Raw genomic sequence first — 22,302 nt, 5'->3', positions numbered from 1 at the left:
TCATAAGTTTCATTCACGTTGTAATTTACGTGAAGGGTGGCTATGGTCCTTGCTAATTCGAGAAAAATATCGAATTTACGACTCTTGATTTTTCTAAATAAAATATTTTTAAAATTATTAATAATTAATATTAGTTAGTTTTTACCTTAGTTAATCTTTAGTTAGTAATCCTACTAACTTATTAATTGACTAACTAATTTTCGAACCAACCAACTAACTTTTATTGTGCGGAGATATTACACCCTAAAGTAAACAAGAGGAAAATCTTTGCAAGACTAATTGGAAAAACCTCTCAAGGATTGGGTGATCCTAATTGTATTCACATGTCATAACTATTATGCATGCTACAACTAGATCATGGATTATCCAAGTGTTTTTTTAGCCTTGTGACTTTATTTCTTTAGGTGAAAGTTTGCAAAATATGATGTGTCAAAATACAAAATAACAAAGCTCACTTTTAAAAGGAGTTTTAATCAATCTCATATTAGAATAGGAAAAAAGAAGACAAGATCCATCTCATATTAGAATAGGAAAAAAGAAGACAAGTCTATAGCTCATAATGCAAGTGGTTTTTAACACATTTTTGCAATTTATAGATTGCCCATTATCCAAAAACATGGGAAATGAATGTAAAGGTGACATCTTAAGTATAGATGAGAATTTGTGCTAGTACAAACCCCCTCTTGCTACGAATTCTCCCTGATTGGTGTCTTTTCTTGCAACTTGCAAATATATATCTCATAAAAGCACTTGCCAAAATATTACCTCAATACTATTGCATAAGAGTTTAGAGACTAAACTCTACCAAATTTAATGATTTTGACTAAATGAGGGGCATGTAATGGTTAGGTATAGTTGCATAAAAACATTGTGACACTTCTTGCCTACCCATTGCAACCTATACTATGTCATATATTAGAGCCGACAACTTGTATTTCCAACAACATAGGAATATGCCAATGCCACTATTCACTTAACAAAAAACTTTTGGATCACAGATACGAAAACATCAACCATAAAATTTTGGAAGGATTATAGCACATACATGGAATTTTCATCAACCAAAATTTTGTGAATTTACAAGTTTAAGCTTTCGCAAATTCTAAGGGTTTTATTAGAAAAACTTACAATTCATTTTAGTCATATGTGAATATTGGCCAATGCATCAATGAGTCCCTGATACAATGCATGACCTCTCACTTTAACAAGAAGGCACCATACCCTTGCTCAAATGCAAACCCTTGCAAGCAATGAGCTGGTTGGAAACATGCCTTCAAAATCATGTGCACAATATTTTATTAACATCGATCTTACTTTTCGCATATAAATATCCGCTTGCAACATGCCTTCAAAATTAAGATTGACATTTGTAGGATTAACATGCATTCAAAATTAAAATTAACATCTTGGGCAATCATTAATAACATGTATGGTATCGATTCACATATCTCAATTCAATTCAAGAGGCAAGGTAGTAAACTAAGGACAAAGCAAGAACAAGCATAAGAAGGTACTCCTTTCATGCCTCCATATGTGTGCTATACAGTATACGAGGCTTTAATGCAGGAACCTCCCACACCATTCGAGGATTTTATGGTGTGCCTCCTCAGCTCTTTCAACAGCTTTCTCATCGTTCACATCGTAACGGACAGTCCAGCCATGCGTAACACCTGGATATATATGCACAAAGCTTTCCACCTGCAGATCCGCAACAGCAAGTGAGGTAAACCTGACGCCAGACTTTTGCACAAGTCACCATTAGAGCTTTGCATGTTACCTCCTTTTTTGTTTCCAAAACTTCTTGAAATTGTTTGACAACGGCAGGAGGCAGTCGTATATCAATCTCTGCTGCAAGAATTGCCAAGGGAGTCCTTATCTCTGCAAACACAGTAAACCATCACTAAATACAGTATAAAACACAAGAACTCTAGCATTTAGGTCTTGATTAGCCTGAATCAGATGACAAACAACTCAACATGGTGACACACCGGAAGGGAAAAGAATCAGACGAATCGTTTGCTTCTAAGAAATTCCTACTTGGGACATATCCTTATATGATTGGAAAACCTGCAAGCCTATTCTATAGAACATCTTATGCATTTGACTGTAATTTGCAAAATAAAGAACCCCGGAAAGCTTGAACACACTAACAACGGAGGTTCTAGAATGGTATCATTTTGCTAAGACACACACTTTTGCTAGATACTCAAATCTCTTTTGTCTCTCCTACCTTCTGGCAAGGAACTGCTGCTTGAGTGGCACCTGTATCAAGTCTTGGATTCCTCGTGGACAAGTTCATTGAGCTGTCATGCTTATAGGAACCACAAGGTTTGAGTGAATCAATCGATTAGTCCCTATTGTTGTGCTCTCCCTTAAGCAGCCTGTCTAAATGCTCTTGATTGAAGGTTTCTACGAAGCAGCCTGCCCACTTAGAAAGCAATAGCTGCTGACCTTTACTCCGACATGTGCCCACACAAATCCACATTAAGATACCTTTAACTGCAAATAATATAACAAGTCTGAAAAACTTTGCTGGGCCAAAAACACCAGAAACCAAAGGTAATTGTTCTTCTGTTGTGGGCCATTTTACTAGTTCATGTTGTATGATGCACCGCACTCAAACATGAACTCCACACAGTCCAGAATAGCAAGGCAGGAAAAACACCTGGCTGGCCAAGTTCAGATTTTGGGAGCCTTTGCAGCACGGCAACAAAAACACTCGACTGGCTAAGTTTACATTTGCAGCAGGGAGTCCTTGATTTTCAGGAGATCAAGGATATAGGCACCTTGCTGGATATTCTTTGGTTGGCTGATTTCCTCTTACCCCAATCGAAGATGCCACAAAGAAATAGCCAATCCACCCTTAAGCAATCGACTTATTAGCAACAACAAGAAAATCATGAAATAGCCAATCCACCCTTAAGCAATCGACTTATTAGCAACAACAAGAAAATCATAAGTGAATCTAAATACATAAAGAACATCTCCATCATCACTAGCATTAGTGAATGCATCCACTTCCTCAATTTTTACTTTCCCTTTAGTTCCTTCTTAATATGCATCTTCTCATCACTTGCTCTCATGTCCTCCTTCCACTTGTAGCCATCCCTTTTAACATGGCCTTTCTTGCCACACTTATAGTACTCAATGTTCTTACGAGAGCGTGACTTACATGATTGACATAGGGGCGAAGTTTTGACTCGAGAATGGAATATTGGTGGAGGCAGGGCCAGCACTTTATATGGATGAACTAAAGGTTCCCAACCCTAGCATCAAGTTGAGGCTTAAACCTCACTTGATTCATACCAGGCAAACTGGATCAGCGAACATGCAGAACATATTTGATAATGCCTTCACTTTTTTGGGAGGCGTATGGTTGTAGCATGGTTGAGGATAAGGATGTTCCAGTGCTCCTCTTCGAAGTCCTTTGCAAGTGTTAATATGAGTTACTCAGAGGATACCATGGAGTGCATGGGATCTCATAAGCACTGTGGCACAGGGTTCTTGGCCCTTTGACAGATTTGGTATTTGTAGATCAGTGAGACAAGGTAAGGCTGCTGACTTGCTACCTTTTTATCCATAGCAGTGTGACTTTTTGACAAGTGCACATGTTGGGAACAAAGCATCAGGCTACCTATCTTGCTTCAGAATATCTTGGATGTAGATTGTGCAGGTGATACTTCGTTTACCTAAAGGAAATATCACTGATCTCAGGAGTGTTGCAGTCCTTGTGGAGATCTTCTGTTCAGTTTCAGGACCTTTTATTAATGGGGCACAAGTACTGTGGTCTGTGGGTTAGCTCCTCACACATTCCAGCTACATTATTTTCTAAATTGCAAGGCAGAAGATTGCACCTTTGCATTCAGCATCAGAAGCAAAATGTTTTTCTTGAGCTCAATGAGCACTCTCTAGCAGGCAATAACAAATCCATTTCAAGCAGAGACTAGGGGGAAAGTAGCTTGGTCTAGGAATATTTTAGCCAAGGAGAGGAACAGCTTAGGTATTGTGGGTTGTTATCAAAGTAAGGATGTAGTCTATGCAAAGATAAAGTATGCACTTTAAAGAACATAGGAAAAGCAAAACAGGGCAGCTGATTGTCACAGACGTTCTTTGTAGTTTGTAGAGGGCGAAAAAGAAAAAAGGAAGAGAACGTCTATATCGGAAGTTGAGTATGAGATACTATGGGTCCTTCCAAGTGTTGGAGAAGATCATCGATGTGGCATTGATGATTTATTGAGCCAATTGAGTGGTGCAAAGGTGTTTTTAAAAATAGACTTAGAATCGGGCCACCACCAAATCCGTAAAAAGTTTGAGGATATTCCGAAGACTGCTTTTCAGACTAGGTATGGTCATTATGAATTCACAATTCTGGCTGTTGGATTGACTAGTATACCAACCACATTCATGTATTTGATAAACCACATTTTTCATTCACATCTTGATAAATTCATTCTTGTATTCGTGGATGATATATTTGTATATTCTAAAGATCATCAAGAACATGAGATACATCTTAGAAAAACTCTTTAGAGGATATATCTATTGAAATTCAACTTGAGGTTGAGGAGCCAAATGAGATTTTGATACCTGAGTAGATTTTGACACATAAAGAAATGTTAAAGGAAAAGTTTCCAAGAGATACTTGGTGGAATTTCAGAATTATTCACCAATGGATGCCAAATGGATGAAAGATGATGACTTGGCAAACCATTCTCAATTATTGTAGCTTTACCTAGACGCATTTCGATGGTTGATAGTCAAAACAGTTGAGAAACATGAGTTATGGATGCATCCAACAAGTTTCTAGTGACATTTTTGGATTGATTTTTAGTTTTATGTTATATATATGTTGGCTGGAAATTTCAAAATTATTCACCAATGGATGCCAAATGCATGAAAGAGGATGAGTTGGCAGACTATTCTCAATTATTGCAGCTTTACCTAGATGCCTTTCAGTTAGAGCCGACTTTAGTTCAGGCTCAATGAGATTTAGCATAGCAAAGGGTCCGGAGTATTGCCTGATGCTCAAGGGGGGCATAACACTTCCACTCCGCCAATTGGGGATAGCTCTCGTATGTAGTGGATCTCGAATGTATTTAGCATGCATCCAAGGTCCTATGCTGACAGTATGTTTGCCATGAGGTCACAACTTAGTGTACTAGTCAATGTGAGATGTATGCAAATGAGTATGGGTTTTAGCAAGGCACTCGAACCATACTTTTGCATTAGCTTATGATCAGTTGGGTATGAATTTTGCCTCAATTTTGAGACAAATTTTGATTAGTTTTAGCTCAATTTTTTATGAGTTTGAGAATCGTTTATATTCACTTTTGGGATCAATTTTGCAATTGATTGCTGGTCAATTTTTGCATTGAGTTTGTGATTAGTTTGGGGTCCCATTTGCAGAAGAGTGCCTTCGTAGCTATAAGTGTTGCCCCTAGCTCTGCTTTGACAATGGGATGTGGGGTGGAAGGCTTACTCCTAATCACGCATGCTATCATCATGATCAATGGGCTTTCCATGCTATCCCAACCATTATAATAAACCCTCTCTACTCCAATATGATTAGTGAGTGAGCTAAGATGCATGTGACCTAGATGCCTTTCAGTTAGAGCCGACTTTAGTTCGGGCTCAATGAGATTTAGCATAGCAAAGGGTCCGGAGTATTGCCTGATGCTCAAGGGGGGCATAACACTTCCACTCCGCCAATTGGGGATAGCTCTCGTATGTAGTGGATCTCGAATGTATTTAGCATGCATCCAAGGTCCTATGCTGACAGTATGTTTGCCATGAGGTCACAACTTAGTGTACTAGTCAATGTGAGATGTATGCAAATGAGTATGGGTTTTAGCAAGGCACTCGAACCATACTTTTGCATTAGCTTATGATCAGTTGGGTATGAATTTTGCCTCAATTTTGAGACAAATTTTGATTAGTTTTAGCTCAATTTTTTATGAGTTTGAGAATCGTTTATATTCACTTTTGGGATCAATTTTGCAATTGATTGCTGGTCAATTTTTGCATTGAGTTTGTGATTAGTTTGGGGTCCCATTTGCAGAAGAGTGCCTTCGTAGCTATAAGTGTTGCCCCTAGCTCTGCTTTGACAATGGGATGTGGGGTGGAAGGCTTACTCCTAATCACGCATGCTATCATCATGATCAATGGGCTTTCCATGCTATCCCAACCATTATAATAAACCCTCTCTACTCCAATATGATTAGTGAGTGAGCTAAGATGCATGTGGTACAAGTTGCAACCCCATACCTCTAGTAATGTAGATGTGACTAGGGTGTCAAACAACTAGAGTTTGATGCGGAGCTCCTAGAACTATATGTAAGCACATTGACTCTCGAGTACCCCTAGTGCTATGTATCCACATCCCAGGCATGCCTCTGATACCCCTCTCAACGAAAAACGTGGGCCAAAGAAGGTGACTCCCAAATAGACATATTCCCTCACATGCTTCAGTATGTCTCTCCCAAATGTGAACTAGTACATAGATCTAGTCATCCATGCTGCTGAAGTATTGAAAACCATGGTTTTGGTCTTCCCAAGGTTCATTGTGAGGTCTTTATTGCTACAAAAGATGTACAAAGCATCTAGATGGCACTGCAATTCCTCCGGTGAATTTGAAATGAGAACAATATCATCTGCATGCAGTAATATTTATATCAGCACCCCCGCCAGGCTGGCTCTAGCTCCTCCTCCTTGATCTATGTAATGAGACGCTTTATCTATGCATAGACTAAACAATGTGAGTGAAAGTGGACATCCTTGTTTCACTCCTATGGTACTGTTAATCCTCTCTAATAGTCCCCCTAGGTGCTTGTACATGACCTGTCACTGCCTCATATAATGCATAGACCCCCCATCGAATGCCCTCTAGTACTCCAATGTCTTGCAATCTCTGCATGATGTGTGTACGAGGCATTGTATCAAAAGCTTTGTGAAAGTCTACAAAGCAACAATAGATCCTCTTGTCTCGGGCTCGACCCTCCTCAATAATGGCTCTAAGTGTGGGAATATGGTCCAGTGTGGTATATCCTCGTCTCAAGCCTGCCTGTCCTTGTGCTCTCTTGCCTTGCGTTTCAGTCCACTCACTGAGTTCATGCTCCAATATAGATCCATATATCTTGGCCAAGGTATGACCAATCATGATAGTCCTTTAGTTGCTAGGAATCAGGGGATTGCCACTTTTAAATAGCGGAATCATAGTATTGTCTGACCAACTCATAGAGAAACCTTCACATATTGTTCTATTGAACATATGTGCTAATATGGGTGCTAATATGTCACAAGCATGTGAGAAATATTCTGCTACTAGTCCATCCTCATCCTGTGCCTCCCATTTTGTAATCTATAAATTGCATCCCTAACCATTTTCCATGTGAAGAAAGACCACTGTGTTGGCCTACAAGCTTATGGGGGCTGCATAGATGTCTATCCTGGCAGGTCATACAGCTATCTCCCATAGTCAAGCCAGGCATCTGGTGATGTAATCTGTATGGGGGGCTATCTTTCATGAAACATCTTCCATGCGCTCTTGATATCCTGCCCCTAAAATAGCTTATATATCTCTGCTTCTGCTTTCGCTAAGTAGTCTCGTTTTTTCTTCCACACAAGGCGTTTGAAGAACGCCTTTGCTTGGCGATGTGTCTAAGTGCCTAGCTCCACTTCTCTCTATAAGCGAGCTTAGGTGACTCTACACTCATCATCATACCAGCTATTTTAGGGAGCAGTAGATTATGTGGATCTACATCGGGGCAAGGTGTGTGGAAATGCATACATGGCTGATCCATGTATGGCCTTTGCTAAATCCCTTGTACATTCTTCCAATCATCTACTCAAGTCCAATGTATGTAAACTAGTCTGCAGAGAACCACTGTAGATGTGTGAGGTATCTTCTGTAAAGTGGTATTTGGGATGTTTAGGGAGGCATGGTGTTTCATGTTTCATATGTACACAAGAAAGCATGAATGTCAAAATAGCATGATCTGCTGCTATGTCAATTGGTCTCTTAGATATCTTAAAGTTTTGGATATCTGGTATCAATGCTGGTGAGCCTATCAAGTAGTCCACAGCACTTGCCCCTCCTTTGTGATTCCAACATGTCAAATTGTCGGATCCTGACCATTGTGGCAGACCATTAAAGATGGCTAGTCTATGTGCACTTCCCAAAGTCAATAGGTGTATCCCATAGGTACTCATTTCTTTATCCTGGACTCTCCTACGTAGGCCTATTTCATCTGTGTTGATCTCTTTGAACATGGCATTATCATGCATATAAAAGTCACTCTATCTATCTCCAATGCGTGCATTGAAATCTCCTACTAATAATATGTTCCCAATGCTAGCATATCTCATGATATCCTTATAAAGTACATCAAAGGAGATCCATCTTATGTGGCATAGGTAGAATTTGCAAGAGGAAAGTAGCATATTGCGATGAATATATCCCGTGGTATTCCTGCATGTATCCTAATCCATAAATATCGTGCATCATCATCTCTTTTTATTACTTGCGCTATCCCTTTGAGGTCTTCCCAATATAGTATAACCACACCTCCAGAATCCCTAGTGCTTCCTGGTTTTCTAGCTACTAGACGAATGCACTTTCCCACCTGTACCCCCACACGTTTGGTAGTTGGCTACCTTTACATTGGTGTGTTTTTGTGTACGTTGCTATATCTATGTTTTGGAAGCTATCTTCAAAGTAACCAGCATCCAAGCGTAGGGCTCCATTACAATTCCATATTAACATCCGAAGTGCCTCATAGGCCTTGTACCATCATGAAGTTCTTTTGTCAGTAATGATGACTCGTCCATCCCTATAAACAACCCACTTTCCCTCTTTGCGAGCCTCCAATACCTTGGGCATGTGTTCTCTGCAACATGCTATTTGTGCTAGGGTAAGGTCCTCATCCAAATAAATCTTCTCACCCTTGAGGGCTCTCTTCTTGGAGAGGAAGGCCTTTTTTTCCTCTGTCCCCAAAGTGAAGAATTAGAGTCTTGGACTTAGAGTCCTCTTTCCCCACTCTCCAAGCACTAACGATAGGTACGTCTGAAGCCCCAATTTTGCAAGCAAGTGTCTTAGCATCTTCCTGTGGGCTGCTCTTCTCCTCCCATCCTACTACCCGTACATGTAAAACCCTAGCCCATCTCCTAGCCTCTTCTTCCAAGGTAGCATTTATTACTTCAGTCTTGTTCATTGATGTTCCCTTATTATTTTTTACTACCTCAATCCATGGGCTGGCTTATTCTATCTACTTCCATGTTGTCATTGCCACTTCTGCCCATGAGTGAACCTCCCTTTCACATGCCTTCAAAGCCTCTCTCTTTTTGTAGTTCTTCTTGCACGTTCATTTCTTTTTTCTTAAATGTATTCAATTCTTCCCCCAATTCTAAGTTTCAGACTTGTAGGCATCAACCACTTTCAAAAATTCAGTTTTCAATGTGTGCATTTCAGACAGCATTTGTACCTGTAAGTCATTCTTAATCTTTATCTGCATGTCTTGCATTTCTACCCTCTGATTTACTATCAGTTTGGCTTTGACCTGCTCTCGTATTTCTTTCTCCAATTCTTGTCTCATAATTCGTAGTTCAGAGCAAATCATGAGATGAATTTCTTCGTATTTCTTTTCATTCATGGTACGTGAGGTCTTTCCATGCCTGTCAGATGCTGGGGAGACGGTCCAATCACAGACCCTGCGGCCATATGTCTTGTACCGTGTCTTCTTAGAAGGGGTGTTGAACATTGCTTCCATGGATGGTTGTGTTAGTTTTTATCAGATTCGTCTCCTAGATATTCATTTTCCACGGTTTGATGCTTGCATTTTTCTACATTATCCATCTCTCATATACTATGTGCAAAGCCACTCAACTTGTACTTTATACTGTCAAATCATAGCAATTTCTATGATTTTTGCAAATTTCTAGGGTTTCCCTAACCCCTCACTAAATTTTTGCAAGCCCAGTAATCTTTTACAAGCCCAAATGCCTTCACACTGTTTACAATCACTACAAAAATACAAATTGCAGCCCCACTCAGTGCATTACTGCATACTCCAAGATATGATCAAAATCAAAGTCAATGCATCATTGCCTAATCCACAAGCCAGTGCATCAATACATTCACCCAGGTCTGCATTCATGACATTCTGAGTACATTCGTGTTATATCAATCTGATTACATCTGCAATCTCAGTACATTGGCATCTCGGTCTATGTCAGTACATTACTGCATACAATACGCCTACATCAATGCATTCAGTACATCTCTGCATCACTATAGTGCTAACGACAAGTCTACCTCACGCCAGGTACATTCCTGCTCACGACAGGTCTGCCTCACGCCATAGAGGTGTCTGCCTCACAACAAGTCTGCCTCATGTCAAAGGGATACTGCCTCACAACAAGTCTGGCATCACAACAAGTCCCTCCCGACAAGTTTGATACCATGACCTTTTCTTGATACACCTGTTAGCATTCACCCGTCAGCATTCGCCTGTCGACACATGCTCGTCAGTGTTCGCCCGTCATCCAGGACACGCTCGTCAACACACAACCATCAACACACGCCCGTGAGAGAGAGAGAGAGAGAGAGAGAGAGAGAGATTTAAGACTTTCATTGGAGAAGAGGAATGAGCTTTGTTGCCACCCTGTTGGAACAGCCCCAAGAACTGCTGCCTACGGCTAGGAAGCTGTCTACAAGCTAAGAATTGCTTCTCCATGCTGTCGCCTACTACTAGGAGGCTTTGTGTTGTTATCGCCTGCAGCAAATAGGTCTTCCCTAGCTGAGAATTCTCTTTCCTATAGCAGTTGCCAACAGCCCAATAGTCCTCTCTTGCAGCCTATGACTGAAAATCTATTTTTTCACTCCTCTAGCCCCAATTAAACCTTCCCAACCTATTTTCAAAAATTTCCAAATCCTAGTGATTCTTAGCCTTATCGAATCAATTTTCAAAATATTAATTTGAAAATTAATTTAATAATTGATTCTTGCCCAACAATTTTATTATTCGAGCCAATGTTTCTTCCAAGTATTCCTAAGTAGTTATTAGCCTTGGACTGGCATTAATTAATTACTCAATGCCTAGTTCTTAATGTCCCCACTGACATTAATGGCTAATAAATTGGTCAAGGCCAAAATCTGTCACTAGGTACCACCTAGTACCTATTTGGTATAATTTGTTACAACTTTTTCCCTTGGCACCAAAACTCATATCTCAAGGTCCCTAGCCTATCATTGTGACTTTAACTGACTTGAACAATACACATGCACCTTACATTTCCACATTTGATTAATAACTTAATCAAATGCTAAGCAAAGCATCAAAATTTCACGTCCTTGTGAAAATCTGTGTCCCACAAGCTAAACCCTGATTTGGGAGCACCCATCCATCTATAAATAGATAGATTGTCAGCCTGCGTTTACTGCCTGTCCATCATCTACCGCTGCTGTTCACAACATGCCAACTGCTGCCAGCCTGTCACATGGACTATTGAACATGAATTTTATTGTTCCAACAGCCACATGTCATTCCAGCCTGTGTTTTGCTGTTTGCAACCACTCGCAAACTGCTATATCATCATTCCAAGCTGTGTTTGCTGATTCTTCACTTGATTGGCCTCATCTAACACTAATCCAACTCCTCACTACTGCATTTGCTACTACCAAACATTCATGGAGGCTGTCTACTACATTTCGAGATTTGGTATGACACTCTCTTCAGCTCACACTCTCTATCCCCATCCTTGAGACATGGAAGTTGAAGGGCCAATATTTCACCCTTGCATAGTGTGTTTGCTGTATTGAGCATCGTATATATTTAGCATTCCTTTATTCATTATCTTCTTCAAAGTTCATTGTTTCTAAGCTAACCTAACCCTAAGTGTGTTCATTATCAATCTATTCTTTGTTGTACGACTATGTTATTTGTAGATAAGTATTTCTTTACAAAAGGGTGCTACAAAGAAAGGGAGAGGCATAAACACAACTAAGAAGATGGTGGAGAGGCAAGAGGAGAGGAACTAAGGGCTACTAGGCAACAATTAAGTGGGGCTAAGGGCAGAGATAGAATGGGCCAACAGAGAGGGTGGGCAAGTAGAGGGGGTGGTGGCAGGGCAGGCAGGTGGAGCAGGAAGAGCTATAAGTAGCACAACTTGGGCAGCTACAAATGGTGCAGGAGCTACAAGCAAGTGACATAGTAGGTGACAAGGAGGATGCAATAGTAGAACGGGCAAAGAGGAACAATGCCAAGAGTGGGCAAAAGGGCTATGTTGTGGAGGGAGGCTAAGTGGTGTTATGGGAGACTATGCATCAAATGGCATCAAGAAGCATGGAGGAGCTAGTCGGGTTGTCAAGTTCGATGGAGTGGGGCAGGATTTGTTGTCATATTATCATAATGCTTCGTATCCAAAGTATGAAGCTTTTAAGTTATGGTCCAAATACAATGGTAGAGTGGAGTTCAGTACCTCATCCATGTTTGTCTCATGTTTTTGGAGACTTGACATCACTGATATGCAATGATGGAATCTTTTAGTCACGTATTGATCATACACACAATCTTTTCGGTCTTTTTCTAGTACTCCTTTAATTTCTCGTTGTATTCAGCTTCTTTTTTCACGATGTCCTCATCATCTCACACTTTGTCTTCAACTTTCTCTTCCTTCCCTATCTATCACCCCTTTTTGTAAATACCTTCAAGGCTGATTTTTCTATTGGTGCAAGCTGTTTTCTTTCATCTCCTATGGTGACATCTCATAGGTCCTTCATCACAATAAGTTTCTCATTTTAAATTTCCAAATCTCATAGCTTTCCCATCCAACTCCCTACTCTCAAGTTGCACCAATGTCTTCTAGCACTAATGTCTCCAACTCAAGGCAGTCAAGTACAATATAATAGTTATGTACAATCCATATGATATATCCATTACACAAACTTGTATGATACTGAACATACACAAAAAATCTTTAAACAAAGAATGATGCTTCATATGATCACTAAAAAACACATAAGAATGGGTAAATCTTTTAAATATAAGATATGAAGGGAAGAGAAGATGTAGAGAAACTAGAGATGGTAAGATCAGTAGAGAGAGGTAGATGAAGGCAAGAGAGAAAGTGTGTGTGTTTTGAGATGAGATGAGATGTGATGTGATGCAATGCTGCCCTGTGTGCACTTCTGTCTGGCGCCCCTCATCAGACGTGCTGCCCCTGAGGTCGTGCTGATCTAGGGCCGGAAGCCTGTCTGTAGAATAACCTGCGGGCTGCACAATAATCCCCAGTCCACCAACAAACATGTTCTGTGCAGCCTGCACATGCCTGCTCGCAGTGTTGTCAGGTCCAGTAAGAAATTAAGGGTAAATCTTTTGAATATAAGAAATGAAGGGAAGAGAAGATGTAGAGAAACTAGAGATGGTAAAAGTGGTAGAGAGAGGTAGATGAAGGAGAGAGAGAGAGAGTGTGTGTGTGTGTTTTGAGATGCGATGTGATGCAATGCTGCCCTGTGTGCACTTCTGTCTGCCGGCCCCCATCAGACATGCTGCCCCTGAGGATCTAGGGCCGGAAGCCCATCTGTAGGATAACCTGCGGGCTGCACAATAATCTCCAGTCCTCCAACAAATGTGGAGTTCTATGCAGCCTGCACACACCTGCTCGCAGTGTTGGCAGGTCCAGTGCAGGGCCTGTTTGGACCAAAAATAAGACCACTTCGAGTGCAGGAGTGGATCTACATACCAACAGCACTCCCCGGGGAATCCATTTCTATGTTGTGAGGTCTAAGGAGGAGACTGACAAAGGAGTACGGTGCTGTCAATCTGATTTGCAGCAAATATGTCTGAGTTAGACACTATTTTTATAGACGATGTGATGGGGGCTTTGGGGCCCGATTCAGATGCTGAGGAAGGGGAAGACACGGTTCCCTATACCAAGATGGAGGTCCCCTATTCCAAGGCTCCACCTGGCCCTGCTGTACAGCCACCAATCAAACGCAGCAAGCACATCTCTGATAGCCAACCGATCATCAAGTGCACTCCTATGCACAGATCACATCTACCACTGACTCTTAGGACCTTGACTAGGAACACTTAGCTTGCCAATAATTTTCTGGGTGATAATGTTCAAGACAACCATGAACCATTCCCTCATCAAGATCGGGATGATGTTTTGGATGCAACCATTGATACCAAGACAGTGCTATGTTCTTTCTCAGCATTTTATGAAAGAGGGGTCACCCTCTTTTTTACAGATAGGGTCCCAGTGCTTTCGTGGATCCGCCAATGACTTAACTCAATACTCTTGGGTGACAATGTGGAGGAAATTTTCGTGGGACAACAGGGCTTTTATGAAGTAATGCTCACATTGACAATGCTCCATGACAATCTCCTAGCAAAGGTGCCTCTATTTTATGATAAACGCCTTGCTCATGTGGTACCATGGAGATCGATGGCTGACTTCTAGCACCTACTCCAACAAGAATGCCCGGTTTGGGTGAAGTGGAGGCCTGTCCTATTGTGTATTGGCCTTTACTTAAGGAAGCGATGGCCACTATTGGCATGATCTCGGTGCCCCCTAGCTTGAGGGCCACCAATTGCAACTGTATGTGTATACTGTGGGATACTGCTCACAAGCAGCCTAACCGGCTAAGGCTAAATTGTCATGGAATGCCTTCCTTGCATTACTATTTGAAATGGGGCATCTTTGCCAATCATTATTCCTGTGGGCAACTGGGCCATTTTATGGCTGAGTGCCCAAATAAAAAGGTAATTCCAGAGGCAGGAATTCCACCAATAGTTGAGGAAGATCTCATGGTTAAAGGCCTTCAAGATGAGGAGGCTCCAGCATCCACCAACACAGACAAAGGGAAAAAACTATGCAGTCCCAAGTTCATTTGGAACAGGGTTGGGATGGATGTCTGTCCCAAAAGGAACAAAAAGATCAATGTGGACATCTTGACTGCTAAATCTGGCGCCACTCAAGATTCCTTGCAGACCTATGTGCGACGTAAGGGTAAGCATCCCATGGTGCATACATCTGTTTACATGGTCTCTTCTGCTCCAAGGAATGCTTCTGCAAAGAAAGCCCCTGTGGATCGCTTCAAAGATCCTCCAGCCACACTTGCTTTTGACTCATGAGGTAAGGTGATCACTCCATGGGATCAGCATTATCATAGGTCGCTCCCCAAGGAGGGGAATGATCCCTCTACCTCTAAATCAACCAGTTAACGCATGAATCCGCAATATTGGCTGATTTCTTGGATGAGGGCACGATTGAGCTGTTAGCAAAAAAAGTTAAAGCAAGGCATGACCAGCCTCGCCCTTAATTTTGCTCTTGATAACATATGAAAATTGCTACTTGGAAAGTGCATGGCATCTACTCGCACAATAAGTAGCATGATAAGTGGCCCATCTTGCACAAGAATCACTGGGATGTCTTCTACACCCTTGAATAGAAAAGTCGTGGTGAAGTAGGAAAGATTGTGGATTGTCATGGTTTTCGTCTATTTTATGTTGGGGGCTCAACTCAACACTACTCCATTGTTCTCATGGTGATTCATGAGAGGTTTCAGTCAGTCCTTGTAAAAAATGATGTGCATGGCAGCCGTGGTGACCATGAAATGCATTTTGTTGGCACTGAAATGCAAACGCTTGAGAGGCGTGAAACATTTCACTAAAATGTGAAATGCCTTCAGTGAAACGACTAACTAAAACAAGAAGAAAACAATTGTTTTTTCTTGCTCTTTTGAGAGTTCTTAGACACTCTACATATAGGATAGTCTTCATTTGTTGACATGAAAGGGTTTGCATAGTATAAATGTGTAAGTTGCAACTTATTGTTTATAAAGAACACTATCTCATATATATAACTCAACTATTTCACTTGGTGTTTCACTACAAACTTTCCCAAAGGTGAAACATTTCGCGATTACCTTGGCATGGCGGCTTTGTGGTGATTGAAATTGTCCTTGATGGGAAGGTCCTCTAGCTAGTTGGTCTTTATGCTCCAAATGATCCCTTGTCTAGAGGTGATCTGTGGAGTAGATTGATAGCCTCTTTGACACTTGGCAAACCGGGGTTGCTAATGGGAGACTTCAATTTACGTGTGGATTCATTGCAGCCTACTTCTTGGCATTTGATTATGGAAGTTCATGAAAATTGGGCCTAGCAAGATGTTCTTAAAGAAAACCTTTGGTCTTGGCTGTAGTTATTGGATCCATGATTCACATTTCATTTGGCGCAATATTCCGCTACATAGTCTAGAATGGACCGTATGTATGTCAAGTAGGATGACGCATTCCTGCCAGAGATCTTGGATATGCAAGTCCTACAACAATATACCTTATCACATCATTTTCCTCTACAATTCAAGATGCTTGCACAATTTGTTGCGCCTTTTGCAAAACTTCTGGAAAAGCTTCATTTGTACTTAAATTCCTCTTATTTGAAACACCTGGTTTTTAACGGCTACATGGGACAATTGCTTGACCGCTTCTTGTCAAACTTTCCAATGAGCGGAAATCACTCATTTGAGCAATTGATTAGTAATGTGTAGCAGGTTGTTCAACAATATGGTATTCGCCATGCATTCCTTTGCAGATAGCACAGGTAGGCGGCAAAGAAACTCCTAGGCTTGGTTCATTCATTGCTTCTAGAGTCGCCATATGATACATTTCTAACCCCATAGTTGAGATCTTACCACCAAGTGAAATTGAAACCTCTAACTCAAAAATTGCAAGATGCCTCTTGCCGTATCCACAAATTCATTCAAGGATTGCACCCTTCCCCTGCACGGGAGACTATGGTCAAACTTTGGAACCCGAAGGGCAATATAGCCATGGATCCTAGATTATTGTTTGAATGTGCCAAAACTATTTTCTAGATCTTCTTAACTCAGCTCAAATCCCTTCTGCATAGAGCTCTGTTGCTCCTGCAACTTTTATCATTTGGTCAGGGATCATGTTTCACCTCGCATCCATGATGCCTTGGAATGGGACATCCATGAGGACAAGGTGATGGATGTATTATTGCATTTACCCATGGATAAAAGTCCTAGTTTGGATAGCCTCACTAACAAGTTCTTTGACACTTATGCCACTGCTTTGGTGAAATCAATGGTAGCCATGTGCTAAAAGGTATGGGAAATAGGACACATGCCAACGTCTTGGAAAGAGAGAGTCACTAAATTGATTCCAAAAGTGCCTTCTACTTGATGTTGAAACATTGGAGATCCATCTCTCTAATGGGATCAATGTATAAATTCTTCTCCAAAGTCTTTGCCAATCGCCTTCACTAGTGCCGTCCGAGCATTGTGCACCCCAATCATTATGGATTCATCAAGGGCAAGAACATATTGCATAATGTATTGAATGTACAGATGGGGATCGACTATGCCAAGCATTCCAACCAAAATATGGTTTTATTGCAATTAGACTTGGAAAAGCCATTCAATTATCTAGATTGGTCCTTCATTGCAAAACTTATACATGTCATGGCATTTGGGCTGTGTATATCCCAGTTGATATACATGATCAATATTGATGCATCCTCCCGAGTCATGTTGAATGGTGGTGTCATTGATCCCATTCCCCTTTAACACCATCAGACAGGGCTACCTATTGAGTCCTTTGTTTTTTGGTTGGAATACTCATCCAGTGCTTACTAGGTTATCTTATATGGTGGCCATGGGCAATTGTCTGGTTTTCCCCTTCCTTTTAGACAACATTTTATTGCTCAGTCTTTGCCCAATGACACCTTCATGATCCTTCATGCAAAAAGGGATAATCTCTGTAAGGCATTGGATGTCTGGGATCTCTTTGGTCATGCATCTGGTCTTCATGTCAATGCTACAAAGTCCTCCCTTATCGGCTGCACTGGACTGGATCTTCACTCCCTAGGATGGTAGGGTTTGATCATACCTTGTGTCAGTGTTGTCAAACATCTAGGGTATTCTTTGGGGGTTGATGTTCAGCCCAAAGTTTTGTTGGACTGGATTTTGCAAAAAATAGAGGGCAAATTTTATCTATTGGAAATTCTAGGCTTGGTCTTTCCATATACGTCTCAAAGTTGCACATGCCATCATGCTACCGATGCTCACTTACTTCCTCCCACTTCTGCCATGGACTACTGCCATTTTAACTGCTCTTACAAGGCATGCACACTTCATGTTGTGGAAGAAGGATTCTTTGCATGCATGAATTTCTTGGAGTCATGTCTGTACCGTGAAAAATATGGGTGGTGGAGCTATTCTTGATGTGAAGACTCACATGGTGTCCCTTCGTTAGTTACTCTTTCGAGCCATGTGTACTAACTATCACCCCAAGGTCTTTATTGTTTGTTTTTTCTTGAAAGACTAGGATCTCGTCCATGGTAATACTACCATACAATCTTCATGGTGCCACATCCTTAACTTTGATGCCCACTTTTTGACACATTCCTCCTATTTGGTGAATCATTTGGTTTATTCTTGGCACCTAGTTCTTCAAAGGGTGAATTAGCATCCTGTGGAGGATCGCTTGATGGCTAATTCTTTTTAGCTCGAGCTATTGGCTACATCACAGCTGCTCTCCTAGAATGGAAAATAGGAGGATCGCCCCAAATTTAACCATATGTCGCATCTAGGCCTGACTTCTATTGCTAATGCCACTCTTGTGAACCATAGGGTGTTCATGTCCTTCCACACAACTAAGAGAGTTTATTGAACTTCTCGTGGGTATAGTGAGTTATGGGATCAATTAGACAAGATGCTACAAGATATGCAACCCTTTCTTATATCTATTCCTAACCATCCCTCACAGGACTAGGATCTTCCTTTGTCTTAACCTTCGAAAGGCTTCAGCTAACCAAGTTTGTCATCTCATGATTAAGGATCATCATTGGCTAGTCAGTAAAGCCAATGCGACTTGGGGTATGCATAAATCTAGGGTCTAGTAGAAGATATTGTGTTGGAGGGCTCGCTAAATAAGACGCCCTTTATATGCAAAATCTTTCTTTGGCATGTGATCATTGGTGGGCTGCCCCTCCCCTCGGTTCTTTCAAAGCATTGAGTACAAGGTCGTCACGTCTGATGGCGTTCAATTAGTACCATCCAATACTAGTACGGTACTAATTGGATTGATAAATCTTGGACTTGCATCTCATGCCACGTACGATTTTTAAAAATGTACATATAATTTTAATGCCTATACTTAATGTTGAAACTCAAAATTATATACTTTAAACATTTAGAAACTCTATACCAAAAGTTTACAAATTAAGAGCTTGAGGATAGAGAGGATGGCCAATGAAGAGGTTGAAAGTGGAGGCAAGGTGGAGATATGGTGAAGGAGAGTTGGAGGGAGTGGGGTTAGAGAGCTTGAGGAGAGATTTTGAGAATAGAGAGAGTTTGAGAATAGAGAGCTTGAAAGTTGACCTTGAAATTTAAATTCGAAATTAGAGAGGGAAAGAGAGGGAGAGAATATGATGCTAGAGGGAGGGGCGGGGGGGCGCGGTGGTGGGGTGGGATTGGTGAAATTTATTTGGTCTGAAAACACAAAACTAAGGAGAATATTCTCTTTGTTCCATTTTAAAGGAAACTTGTGTGGCATCTATTAGGTGGAATCTTGGCACCTCTGCCTTCAAACTGCCTCACAATGCCTTCAGTTTACATCACCTGTCTTGAATTGAATCACCTGCCTAGAAACAATCTGATTCATGGTCCCACAGTCGGTACTATGATCATTTTGTCTCCTCATATGCCATGACAATTGCCTGAAGTAACTTCATTTTTTAATATTCTGACTAATTGTATTTCTTGATTGCATCACTTCTATCATGGGCATCAGATACGGTATTGGATTGACTCTTTTTCTTTATTTATTTGATGACATAAATTCTTGCTCTACTTCCTTTCACAACCCTTCTCTATCAAAATCACAATAGATGCATGCTCTGATACCGTGTGTTAAACTTTTCAGAATTATGGAGATTGAATTCAGCACCATTAATGTTCATAAATCAGGATATGATTGAGAGAGATTAATAAAAGAAAGAATGCAGGAGAATTGTACTTTGTATAGCAAGAAATCTCCTTTGATCTTCATCCATCTTCGCACTAAGCCATGGAAGTTACAATAGATGTTTTTGTTGTTGGCATACCTCTTCATGTCCTTTAATCATTCTGGAGTCATTCAACCTTTGAGTGACCCTTACCAAAATTACAAAATGTCTAAGTAGTATGGGTACAAGTACAATAAAACTCCACACAGAAAATATCCTAACAATTCATGACATGTTTCGATGAAGAAAAGATGCAATCATAAATCCTCATTCTAATTGCATGATTGATCAGATGTAGGGAGCATAGGAGGGTCTGTATGGCTTTCTTTGTCATATTATCGTATTAATCAAAAGCTAACCATAAGATGAGGAACATTTGGCAGTTGTCTTTGCGGAACTAGGAAGGCATAAGCTCTACATACACAGTAGAAAAATTTTGGAAACGATAAGTACTCAGAGCATGTGATTTATATAAGAGAAGATGATGGGCTCTAACAACATGAAAGATTGATGTGCCCAGTGTAAGAAGTTCCCTAAATTTATTCAATAGAATGCATTTTGCAAGGCTTGCTGAAGCATTGCATGATTAAACTGAAGGAAGCACTCCCTAATCTCGGTCATGCTTTTGAGGTTCATCACGATGCCTTAAGAGAGAAGCAAGGTGGTTCGGCTATGAGAGGTGAAGGCTGCAAAACGCTGAGAGAAGTTACGGTGTCATGAGGAGGAGATTCTTGCTGTAGTACATGCCTTGACAATGTGAAAGCACTCACCTGTCAGGTTTCACTTTTGTTGCTAAGGTTTTTCATCAAAGTCTTCACCATTCACGTACATACAAGAAGCTACTAAAAAGTAGACAAAGTGGGCAAATTTCCTGTTTCAATTCAGCATAGGCATACAATTAGAAAAAAACTGTGTTTTGGAGGTGTCTTGTTAAGACAACCTCGTAAAGCAATCACTATGGCACACGTTTTGCAATGATGTGTGGCTTGTGCTCCACAAATCATGATTTTGCTCAGATTGGGAATTGTCTACAGCAGGGGACATCAACATGCCTGTCACTTTGAAAGGAGATTCAGAATATGCAAAACCAGCCTTGTGTAGTGAAGGAACCGAGGCTTCAGGTTATGGACAAAAGAACACAGAAATTATTCAATGTCTAGCCTGTCCCTATCCTGCAGATCTTCTTAGTTTTAAGAAAAACAAAAAGCATCTCTTGTAAGTCAAAACTTGGATCCCCAATAAGTACAAATGAACTTGGTAGCCCTTCAGCTTTCGCTCCTCGTTTGTAATGGAAAAAAGGGTCATACAAAGGACTATTAATTAAATAAATTTCTGGTGCTGTATAGAGCTCTCTAACATAAGATGGCAAAAAGGCTTGACAAGATCAAGTATGCTTTTGAAAGAACAGAAGAAGAGAAGTCATTAACATGATTCCCCACCTTTAATATCCTCAATTGTGACAAGTGAGGGATGGCAGAAGACAGCGGCTTTTAAGCAATCATCCTTGGCCAGCTCCGCAACAACTTTAGCTGTGAATTCAGATAGTTTTGAGTCAGAATTCCTCCCTCCCTCCTTCCCTCTCTCAAACTAAAACAGAAGCAGCCATATGGATGGCAATGTGGCCAGCATATAAACCCCATTTGCACCCTATAGTGAGAACCTTTATGCCCAAGTTCCCTCTAAGGTCATTTGATCACCCCAATTGAAGATTCAATCATTGTTGTTGTCCCTATAGTGAAAGTTGCCAAAGGAGTAGATCTTTGTAACCTTGCAATATAAAATGAATCTCAGAACAACTGTCATATGCCAAAATTCCTATTAATAGAAGATTCAAGAAATAGAAATAGTGCTTCATGGAATACCACAAGACCAAATCATTGAAGTTAAGAGAATTTTATATTGATAGCATGTCACAGAAAGTATTCACATGTACTTTACTGCCTAAGGCGGCAGTCACAAGTGGAAAAACCCCTCCCCAACAGATGGGTCAAAAGTGCACGTGTTAGAGCAGGTCCACACAAAAATGACTAGAAGAGGAACATGTACATACTAGAAAAATGATTACTCTACTACTAGTAGCTGATCTAGTTGACCCTACCATAGGCCTTCTCAAAGTCGAGGAGAAGCATTGCAATCCTGTGCCAACTATGCTGGGCCTCCTCTATAGCCTCAAAAACGTGAAAATTTTATCCAGGATACTCCGATCCTCTACAAAGCCTGTCTAGGTGTGTCACGAATGATGCCTACAAGGAGGTGGCAAAATCTACTG

At 40.8% G+C, this 22,302-nt stretch overlaps 1 protein-coding gene across 1 annotated transcript in view; it reads right to left on the bottom strand.

The window, feature by feature from the left end:
• Nucleotides 1-1,392: 1,392 nt before the first annotated feature.
• LOC148021866 (endo-1,3;1,4-beta-D-glucanase-like) overlaps nt 1,393-22,302 on the bottom strand; it is a 45,011-nt gene continuing 24,101 nt past the window's right edge. The window contains exons 5-7 of the mRNA XM_087697386.1: nt 21,473-21,562; nt 1,778-1,878; nt 1,393-1,698 (exon numbers count right to left, since the gene is read on the bottom strand). Coding sequence (XP_087553512.1) covers nt 1,558-1,698; nt 1,778-1,878; nt 21,473-21,562 — 332 coding nt within the window. The 3' untranslated portion in view covers nt 1,393-1,557. The remainder of the gene's footprint in view (nt 1,699-1,777; nt 1,879-21,472; nt 21,563-22,302) is intronic.

This window comes from Lygodium microphyllum, chromosome 17, assembly GCF_053477565.2.
Source record: "Lygodium microphyllum isolate KBCC chromosome 17, Lygodium_microphyllum_v1.1.10, whole genome shotgun sequence".
Taxonomy (NCBI): domain Eukaryota; kingdom Viridiplantae; phylum Streptophyta; class Polypodiopsida; order Schizaeales; family Lygodiaceae; genus Lygodium; species Lygodium microphyllum.
The sequence above is the reverse complement of the archived record's forward strand: the minus strand, read 5'-3'. Positions and strand labels throughout refer to the sequence as shown.